This window comes from Phalacrocorax aristotelis, chromosome 23 (assembly GCF_949628215.1).
Source record: "Phalacrocorax aristotelis chromosome 23, bGulAri2.1, whole genome shotgun sequence".
Taxonomy (NCBI): Eukaryota; Metazoa; Chordata; class Aves; order Suliformes; family Phalacrocoracidae; genus Phalacrocorax; species Phalacrocorax aristotelis.
Window position 1 is genome coordinate 7889758 of NC_134298.1, and position 15512 is coordinate 7905269.

Genomic DNA, 15512 nt, shown 5'->3' on the forward strand with positions numbered 1-15512 from the left:
GGTTTACCCTGCAACACAGACAGGATTCTCTCATGAGAAGTCTGTGCTGCAGGAAAGCAAGAGGGGAAGAATGTTTTGTTACCGGAGTTCCTGGCACGATGGTAAGGAAGGCCTTGCAGACGTCTGGTTTGGCATGAGATGGATGGCATATAGCCGAGCACAGCAGCACTTTGGCACATATTTAAAATCCAATTTTTGTCTCTGGATCTAGGATGCAGTAGGTTTTTTTGCAAAGCCTTTTCTTGCATTTAATTGATAATAGTAACAGTTTGGTAAGACACACATGCAGAGGAAACACACCAGATTGTTTTTCTACTCTGAGGAGTTACTGTCTCCAAGCTGTTTCTGTGCAATCTTCATTGTGCTTGTATTTCTAAGGAAATTATATTTTCTTTTGAGGCAGATATTCCAAATATAAGCTTGTCTCAGGTGTTTAAAGACAACCTTTACTGTTCAGCTCTGAAAAAAAAACGCTTGGGAGGTTAACAGAGGAGGCCAGCATGAAAACTTTGACAGATGGATTATAATTTAATAGTATAGTGATTTTATAGCTGTGCACAGATTCAGCTATACTGACAGTTAACTGTTACTAGCTTCACATCCATTTTGTTAATACTAGTGATTACTGTTGTAAAATTTCACTGAAGCACTTGACTGGATTGCGTGTAGTGTCATCTCCATGAGACAACTGAAAATATATCAGGTCAAAAACATTTTGACCTAAAAAATGACCAAAGTAAATAAATGAAAATAACAAGGGCGTTTGAAATCAGTAGCCTTTTTATTTTGTTATATCTTTGGTAAGCTTCTATATTCATTCAGGTAGTCAAACTTCCAGAAACATAGCCCCTGAATAAGTACTGTCTAACTCTAGGCAATGGCTAGAGACTTTCTCCCAGGTGTAACCCGGCCAAAAAACTGACTGCCTTCAAGTCTTGTCCTTGCAATGTAGTACCAATAACAACACTAACAAGCTTGGCGTGCTTCCCTTCTGCTTTAACAGGCATTAAACTAACTACCATGGGATCATCTGTCTGTACTGCAGTTACACCTTTTTATTGTCTCAAGGAATAAAAGTCAGTCCCCTTTCTCAAGGGAATTTGTCAAGAGTGAATAATAAGGTATCGTGTATTTTGCAGGATGACCCTTTATCTGTGTCCTCTGAATCATATAAGACACCATTACAAAGCCCCAAATGAGTAAATACTTACGTATGAGTTGGAGAGCTCATCACAGAAGTCTAGATCTGCACTTGACTTGATTAAAAACCATGCAATGGCATTCTTAGACAACAGCTAGAAAACTAGATCAGGAATTCATAGTAGCATCATCTTCTAAAATCATACCATTGCTGCTAAGACTCCTGATCTCTACTAAGCTGATTTAGCTGGAGGGGCTGCTGGTGGGGGTGATGATGGTATAGCTGACATTGAAAATCAGTGATTCTTTAAAGTTATGGACCATCTGAAGTTTTTCTCGTGGGGTTGTGGATCTCTCTAAGACTTCATCAAGTGCACACCCACACGAGTACATGCTTTCTTAGTCATCTTTGTGTTATTTTTAAGTTGTCCAAGTAGCTCTATTAACTGGGAAAATCACTAGCTTAATGCTGTAGAAAGATGCAGAGAAACTGAGGGCTAAGAACAGGAGTCATGGGATACAAAAAGTATGTAAAACAAAATAGGGCCTATGCTACGTTGGCATCTGGCTAGGTAGATAAAATGCCCATAAACTCTATGACTCTAAGGAAAGTGCTTCTCTTCCGGTGTTTAGAAGAGGCAGCACAGATATAAAGGGCTACAGCACATTTGTGTTTATATAGATATCCCCGTTCCCTGTGGGCTCTTTGCACTGGCCTTGTATGGGAAGAAAGTCTTGCTTGTCTGCCTGCGTGTGCTTCCTGTGGAAGACCTGCCAGACCTTTTCCAATGTTATGTGGGTGATTATTTATTGAGAATCAGGCATGGGAAGCATTGCCAAACATCCCCAGGTAGCTTACTTCCCTTCCGTGAGGAGAATAAAGCCTGATGTGTATTTCTGCGAAAAATAATTGCAGGTCAGAGATTTTGCTCCCAGACGACAGATTTTGCCTGAAAGATTCTTGGCACCAGAGGTTCAGGGGTCAAATGCTTTGATGTCAGGAGTGAAATGTTCCTTCACAAAACACTAAAGTCTTAGAATAAGCAGATGGTTTCATGTGGAAACTGCCTAAGCATAAAATGATCTCACAGGTGACTCGTACCTTATTTCAAAAAAGACAGAGCAGGAACTGTTTAGGAGCTGTAATTATGGGTATGGACTGAGATCCCATTGACTAGCTTTTAAGTGAATTAGGATGCAATATAGTACTGTTGACAGCTTCCTTGAAATGGAAAATTTATTAGCCTTCTTTCTGGGTGAGGAGCTGATCTTGGTTTATTTTGGTAGCCAAGAGTCCAAAAGTTTTCATCACAAAATAAGCTGCTTCTGCAGCTTGCAGACTTCCTAACCGCGATGGGGAGGAGCAGCGAGGTGATGTACAGTGAGTAATTGGCTTAAGAGCTTACACGGAAATGAATAACAAAGAGCTCCTGCCCTACGGTGGTTTGTGTTCCTGGAGATGAGGGCAGGATGTCCAAGTTAGCACCAGACTTCGTCACAAAAACAGCTTGCTTCAGTGCTTGCCAAGAACTAAACTAGCGAGTTGAGTCAGAAGCTTCATCAGAAGGCACCAACATTTAAGCAGATCTGTAGACATTTTCTGCTGTCAAAGTTACAGCGAACTGTAGCTTCTCATCTGTGCACAGGCAATATTTTTGGCCAGTTTTATGTAAGCTGAATAGTGAGGTTATTAACCTATCGTTACTATCAGGTTTGCAACCCAAATAATAGTGCTCTGTCATAGCACACCTCAGCTTATTGCTGCTGGAGTAACCGGGATCCGCCCGTAACTTCCCCTCTGCATGACCTCCCATGGAAATGCCGTACCTTTCGCAAATGTCCTGGGAGGAAATCGAGGGTAGTGTTTCCTTACCATAAAGATCTGAAGATACATGGGTGGATCTAGCTCAGAGAGAGGAGGTGCATACCTCTAATTATTTTAACTGATTATTTATTATTAATTTGCATTAAATACAGCATTAATTTAAGCTTATGGTGCAAAATAATTATTTTTAGTTGGCTTTGCACAGGTATATGCTCTAAACTGTTCATTTTACATCTGTCAAAAAGAGTTAGAACTTGTTAAAGACGGAATGTAATAGATGTTTTTTCTGAGTAGATACCGTAATCAGCTCTGCGTAAAGAATGCAGCATCTCTGTTAAATATCAACTTCCTTTTTTTTCTTTTTTACCTGTTTTGAGGTCTTTTACAAGTGGAATAACCATAGAAAACTTTATAAACATATCATCCAGATATGCAACTTTATATCCAGCATATCTGCCGTCCACATTAAACCCCAATAACAACGCATCAGAGTAAAGTGAAAGGAAGATAGTTTGACATAGCTGCAAATAATGGTTACCTTTCAAATATTTAAATTGAAGTTTCATTATCCTCAATAGTCATAATGTGATATGCTAGTGTAAAATTCTGTTTAAAATACGGCATTTGTACATTCAATGAAAAGACAAAGGAAATGGAAACAGACACTATGCTTTTCTAAAAGTTCATAATTTGATACACTACAAGTTTCAGCTGAAAGAGGGGCTAATTTCAAGTGGAAGTGTTCTTAAGGCTTCTGGTGGTGCCATAGCAGTCTGTGATTCTGTGTTGGAAAGCTTCTTTCACATATTATTTATATTAGAAGTATGGGCGGTTGTCTGTGTGGGCTTTAGTGGCTTTAAAGATTGTTGGCAAAGTTTTTTGGTGTCCTCAAATCCTGTCAAAGGCAGAGGTGAGCAAAGGCACAATATGTCTACATGTTTTGAAAAGCACAGATACTATTCATTTGTATGAAATATTTGATCAGTTGCAAACACTCATAAAAAATCACAGAAAATAACCTATCAATGGGAACTTTGCAAAAAGGGCTAAGGTAAGCACTTAACTGTAAATTTCATAAATCCAGGTATTGATTTAGAAGACAGTAAGTAATGAGTGTAAATCCACACAATACCTAGATTAACAGATGTTTTTATATGTAATTTAAATACACAGATGTACATGTTTATTTGGGGAAAGTTTTGTCTCCAGTGAAAAATGAAACGAGAATTTGTAGACAGTAAAATTAATTGAATCATTCCACATAACATTGTTTTCTGTTTCACTTGACAATCCTGAATTCACAAATAAAACCATGGGTTTCCAGAGGGATTCCATAAATCCAAAAGAAATGCAGCAGTAAAAAATACTTTTCTTTTAGTTAAATAGAGTTAACTATTGAAAACAAAATACTGATTGCTATTGCGTTGAGGCCTTAATCTCTGCTGTACCTGCTGTGACATTTGGTAATGACTGCTTTGAAAAAATATTTGAAATTGAGATAGAGCAATTTAATTTCAGGATTTACAGTAAGCTTGGAAGAAATTTCCCTCTGCAAACTTCTACCGACAACAAGGCACCTGTCCTCGGGCTGTCGACGTGAAAGCCATCTCTTCTGAAACTGGTAAGCAGGATTCTGTGCATATAGTGCTGGTCTCAAATTTTTGTTTTGTAATCTTACTGCATAGCCATACAGGTGTTCAATTCATATTGCAAGAAAAATCTGTGACTATCAAAATATTTATTTCTCTTAAAGTAAGGCACAAGGAAAATGTGCCTTGCCAAGCCCAAATGCAGAGTGAATAGATGTGACCGGGGAAAGGCTGGATGACAACACTGTTAGTTGCATTATCACTTGCTGAACCCTTCTTGCTGACTGACAACCTGTATTTTCTGAGTGTTTGAGAGCCTAGACAACATTACCTCTGTTTTATATTCAGTGTTTGTTAGCTTTTATTCTGAAGAAACATCTGTAGTAGTAAGGCAATACCAGAGAGTGTTAAATTAATTCAGACAAAAGTCAAAATCGTGCCCTCCTTTGGCTTTTTTTCCCCTGCGGTCTTTAATTGCCTCTGTAACCTAAAGCATCATACACCTTTTAAAGACTCAGGGCTACGGATTTTGCAAGCAGGAACATCTCATGGTGTAGCTGACCTGGAACAGCATTGCATCCACTTTCTGATCAGTTATTTCCTCCGTATTCCCCTCCCACTGCTGCAAGGACTAGTCAGAGCTGGGGGAGGCAGCAGAGTCCACATCTTCTGTGTCATGTTCATGTGGGGACACTGGTTGCCCACCTTTGACACGTTTCCACTTCATCCTTCTGTTCTGAAACCATACTTTGACCTGGGTAGTAAAAAGGAAATAATTACTTATTGCCTCAATCTGAGCTCTATAAGCAGACCTATGCATATATATGTGTATCAGTAGGCAGATATTTTGTGGAATTCTGGAAGAAAAGGGGAAAGGAACCTCACAAGTTTAAGTAATCCAGCTCTCTAACACAGGCAGGAACAAATCTTTCTAAACTGTTCCAGGCAGATGTTTCTCTGAGACCCGCAAAGGCAGTACAAGTGCTTTGCCTAGAATCTGTCTTTATGTCAGCTAAGCGTGACAATCCAAGGGGCACAGTGCATCTAATGTCTTTTAAAATCTAGCCCATCCAATCTAATGCTTCAGGAATTGCAATTTGCTTCACTTAATTGAGCAATTCCTTTATTGTCCACTAAGCTTTGGTAAGGAAACCCTGACTGAGATCACAATGAGAGAACAGAAATGTCTCTCTCCCCACAAAACTGCGTTTTTATCTTTCCCTACTGCCTCAAAATATTACCTGACCCAGGAAAAATGCATGTATCAAACATATACCGTTCTCATACTTTCCTGGTAATTGCAGTCTAAGGTGATGCCCACATTCCACCTGTAAGCCTTGACGTATCACTATGTACCAACGAGTGGTGGTAAAAAACAGCTCAGTAGATACCAGTTATTCCCAAATGTGTCTTTAGTTTAGATAAACATAATTACATTTGTTAACTACTTACAGAAATTTGTAACAAATATGTTCTAAAAGAGTGTGGAGGCTTTGTGCTGAAATACCTCTGTGCCACTGCAAAAGTACACCCTTGAGTAACATATCTGGTTTTTAGCTTTAAGGAGAAGTGTGTGGGGAGGAGGAAGAAGCTGGGAGGCAGGGATTCAGAAGTACCTGTCTCTCGGTGAGATCCAGGTTCACAGCTATTTCATATCTCCTGAGCCTCGTCAAGTAGTTGTGGTGGGCAAATTCAGCTTCCAGCTCCCGTAGCTGCTCCTTTGTGAAGGCTGTCCTTTCCTTCCGTGACTTGCTGCTTGGTTCTGCCTTGTTGCTTGAGTTCTGGTTTTCTAAGAGGCAAGCACACCCGTCGCGTAATTTGCAGTGGCTTCGATCTGTGCGAACGCGTGTATGGCAGAGGCCTGACGCAAACTACTAACTGAAGGGCAGTTTCTGTTACGCCCCCTCGAGCCCAGCGTGACTTATCAGCGTTGTCAGTCTTGGGTTCAGGGGACAAAGGTGGGGCCTCGGGATCGGGAAGGGGGGTGCTGTCAAAACTGCAGGCGCGCAGGCCTGCCTCTGCAAGGCCAGAAGCGAGCAGCTGTGGGACAGAAGCTCTTATTCCTTCCTATCATTGCAGCAAAATCGTTTCCCTCCCCACTTCTTTACTTTCATTCCTTATATACGTAGCGTCGCTCTCCCCTGCTCTACCAAGTAACAGGCGGCAAAGCTGGTGCTTGGTGTGGGCGATGAATAGTGTGTTATGAGGGCATGGTGATGACCTCTGGCGCGGGGCATAAGGCAACGTCACACAGCAAGCACCCTAAGCTAGCTATGGCCTGGAAATACCGTGTGTGTGTGAGGAGGATGGTCAAACAAGCAGCACCAGAGAACCATTGCTCTTTGAATTGGCTCACAATACTCCAGACTCTGATCTTCTAATCCTTGCTAAATGAAAACTACAAACTGTTGCGTGACTGGCCTGGTATCGTCCTCGTCACAGCGCTGCCCTGAAAACTTTTCTTCTATTTATGCACTTGGCTGCAGTGTGGTCAAGAGTCGTACTTCAGAGCCAAGTTTCAAGCCATAGCCAAAGGGGTGCCGCACCAATTATGCTAAAAAGCAAACACAAACTGACTTTGCCTGAGACTCTGGCAATCTTTTTTTCCTTTTCTTCTTTTATTCCTTTTCTTCTTTTATTCCTTTTCTTTGCTCTTTTTAAAAATTTAGTTTACTTTTTTCCCCTGTGTTTTTAAAATTGGTGCGTGTGAAGACTCTCTAAGCAATGCAAGGCAAAAAGCCCTTGTTTTGGTGAGCAAAGCCCAAACTGCCAATCTTTCAGGGCATCAGTTTTACAAGTTCCTTGACCCTTTCTTTCCTCTTGCTCCTGTGTTTGGCTAGGTTCTCTGAACTGAAGATGCTAGTAGGCTTTTTGTTATCTTGGGGGTTAACTACTTAATTTTTGTGTGTAACCAGTGTGCAATGAAGTTTCATGTGTCCCAGTGTAATATTTCTATATAGAAATGATAGACAAAAGAGTAGCAATGAGCATGACATGCACTATCATCTTCTAAATGTCCCTTTGGTTGCCAGAGTAATAAAGCTGGAAAAATCTGTCAGGTGTGGCTGTAGGCTTCATGACTGATCTGATCTTAGCTCTGTCCATCAGAAATAGATAAATCAGACATTGCTCCTGTTAATGATAATGCGCACAGGGACCGGTGTATCACATGCTACAGCTGTACAGCTCTGCCTTTCAGGGAAATTAGTCTTGTGTGCATCAACATTGTTCTTGCTACTTATACTTCAAAAATTCCTGAATAAAGCTGGGGAAAGTATGAAAACAAAACCCCAGAAGTTTCTTCCCATGATTTTGCCCATAGCTGTACAACCCCCATCATTCTTACCATTTACTGAAGAAACACACCATTACATGTTTCCCGAAGGCTAACAAATGTGGCTTTTGAGAGAGTGGTGGGGAAGCAGGATCTGAAGTGTGGATCCCCTGCCGGGAACTTTGCCACCAGCTTCTGGGAGCCTTGTTCTCAAGGGCTTCGCCCTGGGTCTCTGCTCCCCTAGCAAGCATGTGGAGGGATGAAGCAGCTTTGCAATGCCAATAACACCACAGGACCTAAAGCCACCTCTGTCAAATTAACCTGGGATAAAAATAGCTAATGCAACCTGAATATACATGTCAGTTCACCACTTAGCCCTATGCAAAGGACATCCTTTCTCAGGGGAAGCTTCACCAGTCTTCATCTCCAAAAAACCAATGTGAATAATTTTAAATAGCTAAGTATTTCTGGGACAGAGCGGGATGGGTAGCTTGGACCCTGCGATCCAGGCTGTGTGTCACATGGTGTTGTAAAGAGACATACGGTTATTTGTGGCTGAAGGTTTTGTGGTATTCCAAAAGTAGAATCTGGGCCTAGTTGCTTTGGAGTTTTGACAACAGAATGTGGGAAATGGCAAATGTTGTGTGAAAGGGCAAATCAGCTTGGAAATATTTTCCCACTGTACTGCCACTTTAAAAAAGAAATAAAAAGGCAAGTTGTTCAGGCACAGGAAGATCTGTGTCTCTACCACGAAGCGCGCATACCCCTAGGATCCCAGCCAGTTTCGCTGTGTGGTTGAACTGAACAGCTGCCTTTCCCCAGCGCTGCAGCAAAATAAGTGTAGGAACCCAAATAGTACATGTTCCAATGCAATAAAGTTTCCAAAACAAAAACTGTGTCAGGCACTAATACCTACGTGTTTGTATGATGAAGCTACCTATTTCCTGCAAAACAATGGGCCAAATTCAGCATTTGGAGCTGGCCAAGAGCAGTCAGTGTTGCTTTGTGCTTACAGCCAGCGTAACTGAGTCAGATTCTGGCCTCATGAAGCAGCAGTCACTCTTCCTCACTGGGTTGAACTGGCCTACTACCAATAGCCAGTAAACTATGCATTGGAGGAAGGCGTAAGGACTCTGCACTGTGCAGGTGTAGGATTTTGGCACCACAGAGGGTACCTGTATTGCCCAGAGAGCAGCTTAGGCACAGAAGCATGGGGTCGCTAATGCATGTACGTGGAGGATGCTACCTGCTTGTCAGATGTTTGTGGTGATCCACAGCCCAGATCGATGCATCTCACGTTTGTTATTCTGCAAACTACTGTCAATGTCTCCAGTTTTTCCCTCAGTAGAATAAAGTAAAATAAAAATATGAAGCATCTGCACTATGTTACTTTTTTCCCCATACTAAAGACTTTGAGGGCGTATTTATTCTAAGTGGTTAAACCAGGTAGTAAGACACTGACAGATTTTGCTGTTATAGAACATGAAAGTCTGAAAGCTATTGCGAACATTGGCCAAATAAAGCGACCTCGATAATACTGGCTTAATTTGGCAGCTGATGCTAAAGTATCCAGGAGTTGCTTCTGTGTGCGCCTCATGGAACAGTGCTCAACGGCAGGTGCGTACGGAGGGCTATGGCACATGACGTTCTGGGCCCAGACCACTTTAAAATGATTAGGGACTTGCCTGCACTTTGCTTTTCAGTCCTCCTCAGGTTATCTGCTGCTGCCTGATGCTAGCTACTCTTACCTACTGTTTTTCATGCCACCATGGCTGTAAATAGCAATCGCAAGCTTAGGAAGGATCTCTATAGTTAGTGGCAGGGCTGAGAAAGGTTGGCAGGCAGGAATTCAGATCAGCTCTCCATGTTTTAATACAAAGTTCTCTAGAATTCTTCAGTCAAGGACATTGTATGTCTCATGCTGTTAAGGGAGCCATTACACACCGTTATCACATTCTCATTTCTATTGCAATCTCCCTATTAGTCTCCATTGTTTCATTCACATAACGTAAAGCTATCTGAATTCTATTATGTATTATATCACTATTGTCAGAGATCTGGGGACTTCAAGTGCGTAATAACACAAGTACAATTTAGGACAGGTCAGACAGAAACTTTATTGAAATTTTATTTGAAAATGTTAATGGATTTGCCTTATGGATGGAGAGCAGAGGCAGCTGTGAAAGCTATCGCTAAGTTAACTTATATCTTCAGGTCATTTGGTGAACCTGTGAAGTCAAGACTGAATCGGCATCTAAATAACTGAAGTCTGTAGAGGAATGGGAGGGTATGTGCATGTTTATCCACAAGTACTTGCAGTAGATGCTACAGTTATTATTGCCATAACAAAGCCATTTTTAACTGTTTTTAATATATCCATGTGTCAAAGAAAGTTTTAAAGATTGACAAGCTTTTTATTATTTTTACACCATTCTGCTTATTTGTTTGAGAAATATGCTTATTTTAGACTTTTCTCAGAACGCTGCAAAGCACCATGTTCCAAGATCTCCACTGTGTGTCTTGTAAGAACTAGGGTCTTCATGAGAACCAAAGGTTTTGCATGCACTGGTACGAATTATGGTAACACCTTAATCATGGCAATTGTGGTGGATAAGGCACCAACTAAAATAAAATAGTTTATTTTGTAGGTTTTGTCTTCAAGTGATTTCAATATGTTTTTCTTTACTAGCCCAATCTCCAAAGAGAAGGCTCTGGGTTCCTAGATTTTTCTAGAGGTCAAGGAAAATTCTCAAGAAGGGAGAAAAGGCATATGTTCCACTTAGAATAAACAATCAGTATGTGATATGTCTGGCTGTGTTTCCTGGAACTGCTGTAAAAGTGAAGGAAATCACAGTAAAATTGCTCTTAGATTTCCCCTTCATTTGTTTTACTTTGTCTGGGGACAGGGGGAAGGAAAAGCTTGCAGGAGTTATATCAAATAATTCTATCTGCTGTCTGGTAAGCAAAGGGAGTGAAATGAAAAGCCATGGAATCCCCTTTGGGATGTTTTAATTGTTTTGCGTTCACTAGAGTAACAACTTGCACAGTTGCTAGCAGGTAGGGAGCACCATACCGGTCAGTGATGTCATTGCTTACAGCTCCCCTGTAAGGAAAAGAATATGGGACAGAAGCAAGTGTGAAGAGAAACCGTCAAGGGTGCTGCTAATAGATAATAGAAGGAACATTTGTCATCTGCTCAAAACAGGGAGATGTACTTTGGAATCAGTCCCTTTAGGAATAAGGATATCACACTAATCGGAGTATACTGAAATCTGCTGTTTACCTATGACTAGCAAATGTTTTAATAAAAGCATTTTTCACTTTTAAATTTTTTTTAAGCTTCTTTGCATTTGGGTTTTTGGGATCCTTTTTTACCCCAGACATGTTTTTTCAACAGAAATTAAGTTAAACTCTACAAAGCTGTGTTTCTAAAGAAAGAACAGTAAACTAGATTCCGGGCATAAAGAAGTTTGGAACGTAAGTTATTTTATGCATTCCCCAACAGCCTATTCGTATTGGAAGAGAACAGAGATTAGGGCTGATTGTGTGACAGAGAGCGCACACATGCAAGCTGCGTGTTTAAATTGCAAAATGGAGAAATGAAAATGGGATAGAGGTGGCTCTTCTGTAGCCAACCTGTAAAACCTAAAAATAAATAAATAAACATTTTTATTGCTGAGTTCTCTACCTATAAAATGGAGATACTAGAAAATATTCCCCACTTCACAGCAGTGCTGTGGGATAAGGCACACTGTAGCTTGTAAACGGATACTATAGCAAATGAATGCATGTAAACGTCTTAATTTTTAACATCTTCCTTAGGAGAAAACAATTTTATGCATATTTCACATATCTGGATTTGATACATCAGCAAATCAGAAGTTATAAAGCTATGAAATGATTGAATATTGCGCTATAGAAAAAAAGCACTTTTCTAGCTAGAATGAGACAATGAAAACTATCTACATTCTCTGTGTTGTTGGATGTTGTAATGATGGGCAAACTTTTAGTACCTCCTGTTTTGAGGTAAAAATATTTTATATTTAGTGAGGCCAAAGGGAATTTATATCTAAAGGGAGACTTTGCATCTTGTACTTTTTACCATAGACAGAGACATCAAAATCCTAGTGTAACATTTCCAACTAGCTCAGGCAGCTCAAGGTGAGGGATCTTTGCTCTGACTGCTGATCTCCTACACTTGGACAAATGGCAGGTATGCAATGCATGGCTCCACACCCTAGGACTTTCCGCTTAGTGAATACATGCCATGGGATTCCTGTTTAGGTACAGCAAATATGCATTGTGCTGCTGAGTAAAATGCCTGGTTCAGTAAACAAGATCTGCAGGAGTGAAATACAAACACCAGAGGTCATCAAAGAATAAGCCACTTAGCTTCAGTGTTGTTACTGTGTAAGTTTCTCCAGTCAAGAACTACAAAAAGTTTCCCTCATCAGTTTTGTTTCTTAATTCCTAATCTTACAGGTGCTCTCACTCTATAGCCTGTACTATCCCACAACCCTGATTTCATATCACCTACCTGGGTTTTCCTTTTTTCTTTCAGATGACGTTTTCTCAGTCTCATTTGTAGTGTTTACTGGTACCTCATCATCTTCATTCATACCCACTGCTGCGCTCACTAGACTTGGGCTGCTGCCTTCTGACTCCCCAGAACCCAAGGCCAGTCCGGGGTTTAGTTGTCTTCTGGCCTCAGTTGCTGCAAAATGCCAGTCAGAGTGTTGGAAAGAGGGGTGCTGCTCCACAAATATCCGATCCTCACGTGGGAAGCTATGGGGAGCAGCCGCCAGGCAGGAGGTTGAGAAATCAGAGTAAGTAGCAAAATCTGATTTTTGAGGGAAGGAGAACGGTGCTGGTGGGTAGTGGTTCAGCCCTGAAGCTGTGGTGACATCGGCATGGGTGGTCCGCAGGCACCCCCAAAGCGCAGCAGGAGGTTGTGGACTGCGCATGCAGCTGCTGCTGGCGGGATCCATTTGCTTCCAATCCTGTCCACACTCCAGTGCTCGTGACAGGTTATAGCTCAGGCTTCAGAATCAGAAGAGGAGCAGAGGGAAAAATCTTCCAGATTTTACAGAATAGATTTCCTCCCTAAACAACAGTTTGTTTGTGGGTTTTATGCTGTTGCAAGCTTGTTACTTTGGGAACTCTTCTAAATATCTTCATTGTCCCAACTGGAAAACAGTAACCAGATCTATGCAGTGATTGCCCTGAATTGCTTCCCAAGGCCTGAAGCTTGCTTGCTTGTGAAGTGCTGGACATGAGTGAAACACATTTTAAATACTGTGCTGGGGAGAGAGTGACAAGTTTGTGAAGTGAAATGTGAGAGAGGGGAGGGAGGGGTTAACATACATGCACTCAGTCCCTCCAACCAAAGCAAAGCAGGCAACTATTAATCATCCGAAACCTTATACGCACATCTAATGGGATTTGCAGATGGAGCCTTTTAAAGAAACAATGTCTGTATTTTTTTTAAAAGGGAAAGAGCAGCACACACACACACACACACACAGAGAAAGGCTTTAATGTTTCCCTGTAACACTATGAAGTTATTTTTATTGCACTGTTAACAAAATTCCCCGAATCTTGGACTTGAAAAAAACCCTAACACAGAATTCAACAGGCACCAAATTTCAAGAACTAAAGTGGGAAATAAAAGTAAGAAAGGACTTCACTGATTATATCTAATTTAAGGCCCAATCCTAAGTTTAAAAGAAGTATTAAACCTGCCTTGTGCACACATGCAAGGTTTTGAGTGATTTTTGTTTGTCTTGTTAGCTTTGTAACACACGTATTCGCTGAGAGTTGGAGTTTGCTGCCAGTGGTAATTATTCTTTCTGTATTCTACTTTCCAGGGAATTTTCAATATGCCACTCCTTCCTGCCAGGAAATCTCCTGCTTTTCTGCCAGTGGAAGACATGTTTTTCATCTTTTGTTGAAAGTTTTATAGTTTTTCCTAACAGAAAGCAGATTCTTAGACCCTAGAGCCATCACAGTTGAAAAGACGTGAACAGGGAATCTGTTCTCAATCCCTTTTCACAGAAGTGTGGCAGCTGGGAGTGCCCCCAACCCTGCTACGCTAGGGTTACTGCAACTTCTCTCAAGGCTGCTCTCTATGGTTTTAATGACAATTTATGTGTGCAAGTGTTCCATATTTCCATAATCTGCTTGCAGCCATTTCCAGTACTTATTCCCCCAGGCCTTGCTGTATATATTGTGTGCACCTCTTTCCCTTCTCCCACCATTTGTGCTAGGTTTTGTGTTCTTTCATAGGCAGAGATTTAGCAGATGGGCACAGAGCCTTCATTTTTCACAGGGGCTTAAGTGACAGTTTTATTTGGCTTCTGTATCGTTCAGAATTGTTACATTTCAAGGAATCAGGGAAAAGAAAACAAAAAAGGTGTGCTTATCCTGATATATCTGTTGGTTCTTAGAGCTTGACCTTTTTCAAGAAATCAAGTGGGTTTACTCCAGATCTTTCTGAACAAGAGCATCAAATCCTGTTCTGTCACGTGAATCTGAACTTTCTTGCAAAATACTAAATATCTGATACCTAATTCATTCTCCAGGAAGAACTCTCCTAAATATTTAAATCTGCTGCTGTGTTGTATTAGAGAATAAACATTAAAACATATTTCCTACTCACAGGCAGGAGGAAAATCCCTTGACTCCTATTTTTCTGAAAATGAATATAATGAATTTATGAATGCTGCAAATGTTCCGGGCACCAGCAGGCTGTAAGTCAGAGTCCAGAACCTTTGCCAAAGCAAAGTATTTCATTTACATTCTCTGTGTGTGTTGTCATATGCGTAACACCCACTCACTTCAGTCACACAGGTTATTAGGGGTTTGTATGAATTCAAGCCTAGGTCTGTTGTTTTCCAGTCCTACTTGCAGTCTACAAAATGATGTAGCTGATCATGCAAACACTTATGTCCTTGCACACATACTTGGGGGGATAGAAGGGAAGGGAGGATGGTCCACAAGGCTGTTGTTCGCTTCGTGCAGGAGTAGCTTTAGACTCCCATCGAGGAGTCCCCGTGAGGTCCGAGCAGAGGGCTAGCTGTAGGGCACGACTCAGTGCCTGTATATCACTTGGCACTCTGGGTTAAACTGCTTGGGCACTGTTTTCCCAATGGAGCACTCGCTGTCATGCCTCTGCCTTCAGATGTGGGAAAAGGAGATGGCATACCCTTCCCAAATGTGAGAACCCTCGGGTCTTGCCTTGCTCCGGCACCCTCTGCAGCTGGTGCTGTCACTCGGCTGCTCAGCAGGGGCCTGTTTGACCTCTGCATCCTCCTGACACTTCATTCCTGAAAGAAGAAAGAACAACAATCCTCCCCTCTTGCTAAATCCCATTTGTTGGTTGAGGTAGCCACCTTTAACCTTCGTAAAGTCAACATCTCTTCAGTCAAGCACTGTGCTGGGTAGAAAAATACGGCATGGATGGAGATCAGTTTTTGTAATGAATGCTCCCATAACAAGCTGACGTCTGGAAAGCGGGGATTTATCTTTGAGCTTTCTTATCAGTTCATTCTGTGACTCCCCTAGGAAAGCATTTCTCAGCCATCTCACAGACCGAGAAGCCTCTGAGCTCTGGCTCACCCTGAGACCTTGCGCAGTAACTTGCATAACTTCATGAAGGTGAAACAACACAAGTTGTGCCATGTCT

General features: G+C 41.4%; 1 protein-coding gene across 1 annotated transcript; it reads right to left on the minus strand.

Annotated features, from left to right (window-relative positions):
• Nucleotides 1-4098: 4098 nt before the first annotated feature.
• Nucleotides 4099-13067, minus strand: MEOX1 (mesenchyme homeobox 1). Its single transcript, XM_075116760.1, has 3 exons — nt 12366-13067; nt 6171-6343; nt 4099-5308 (listed from the first exon to the last, which is right to left on the minus strand). The coding sequence occupies exons 1-3, from the start codon at nt 12814-12816 to the stop codon at nt 5186-5188; spliced, it is 747 nt and encodes a 248-aa protein (XP_074972861.1). The 5' UTR covers nt 12817-13067; the 3' UTR covers nt 4099-5185.
• Between the last annotated feature and the right edge of the window lie 2445 nt (nt 13068-15512).

Bases quoted from the DNA above. Each gene is read 5' to 3' on its own strand.
- MEOX1 (XM_075116760.1), bottom strand. From the start codon at position 12,816: ATGGATCCCGCCAGCAGCAGCTGCATGCGCAGTCCACAACCTCCTGCT. The intron at 6,344-12,365 runs GTAGGTGATATG...CTTGCCTCTTAG, and splicing joins AAGAAAAAAGGAAAACCCAG to AAAACCAGAACTCAAGCAAC. The intron at 5,309-6,170 runs GTACTTCTGAAT...TTTACTACCCAG, and splicing joins TGGATCTCACCGAGAGACAG to GTCAAAGTATGGTTTCAGAA.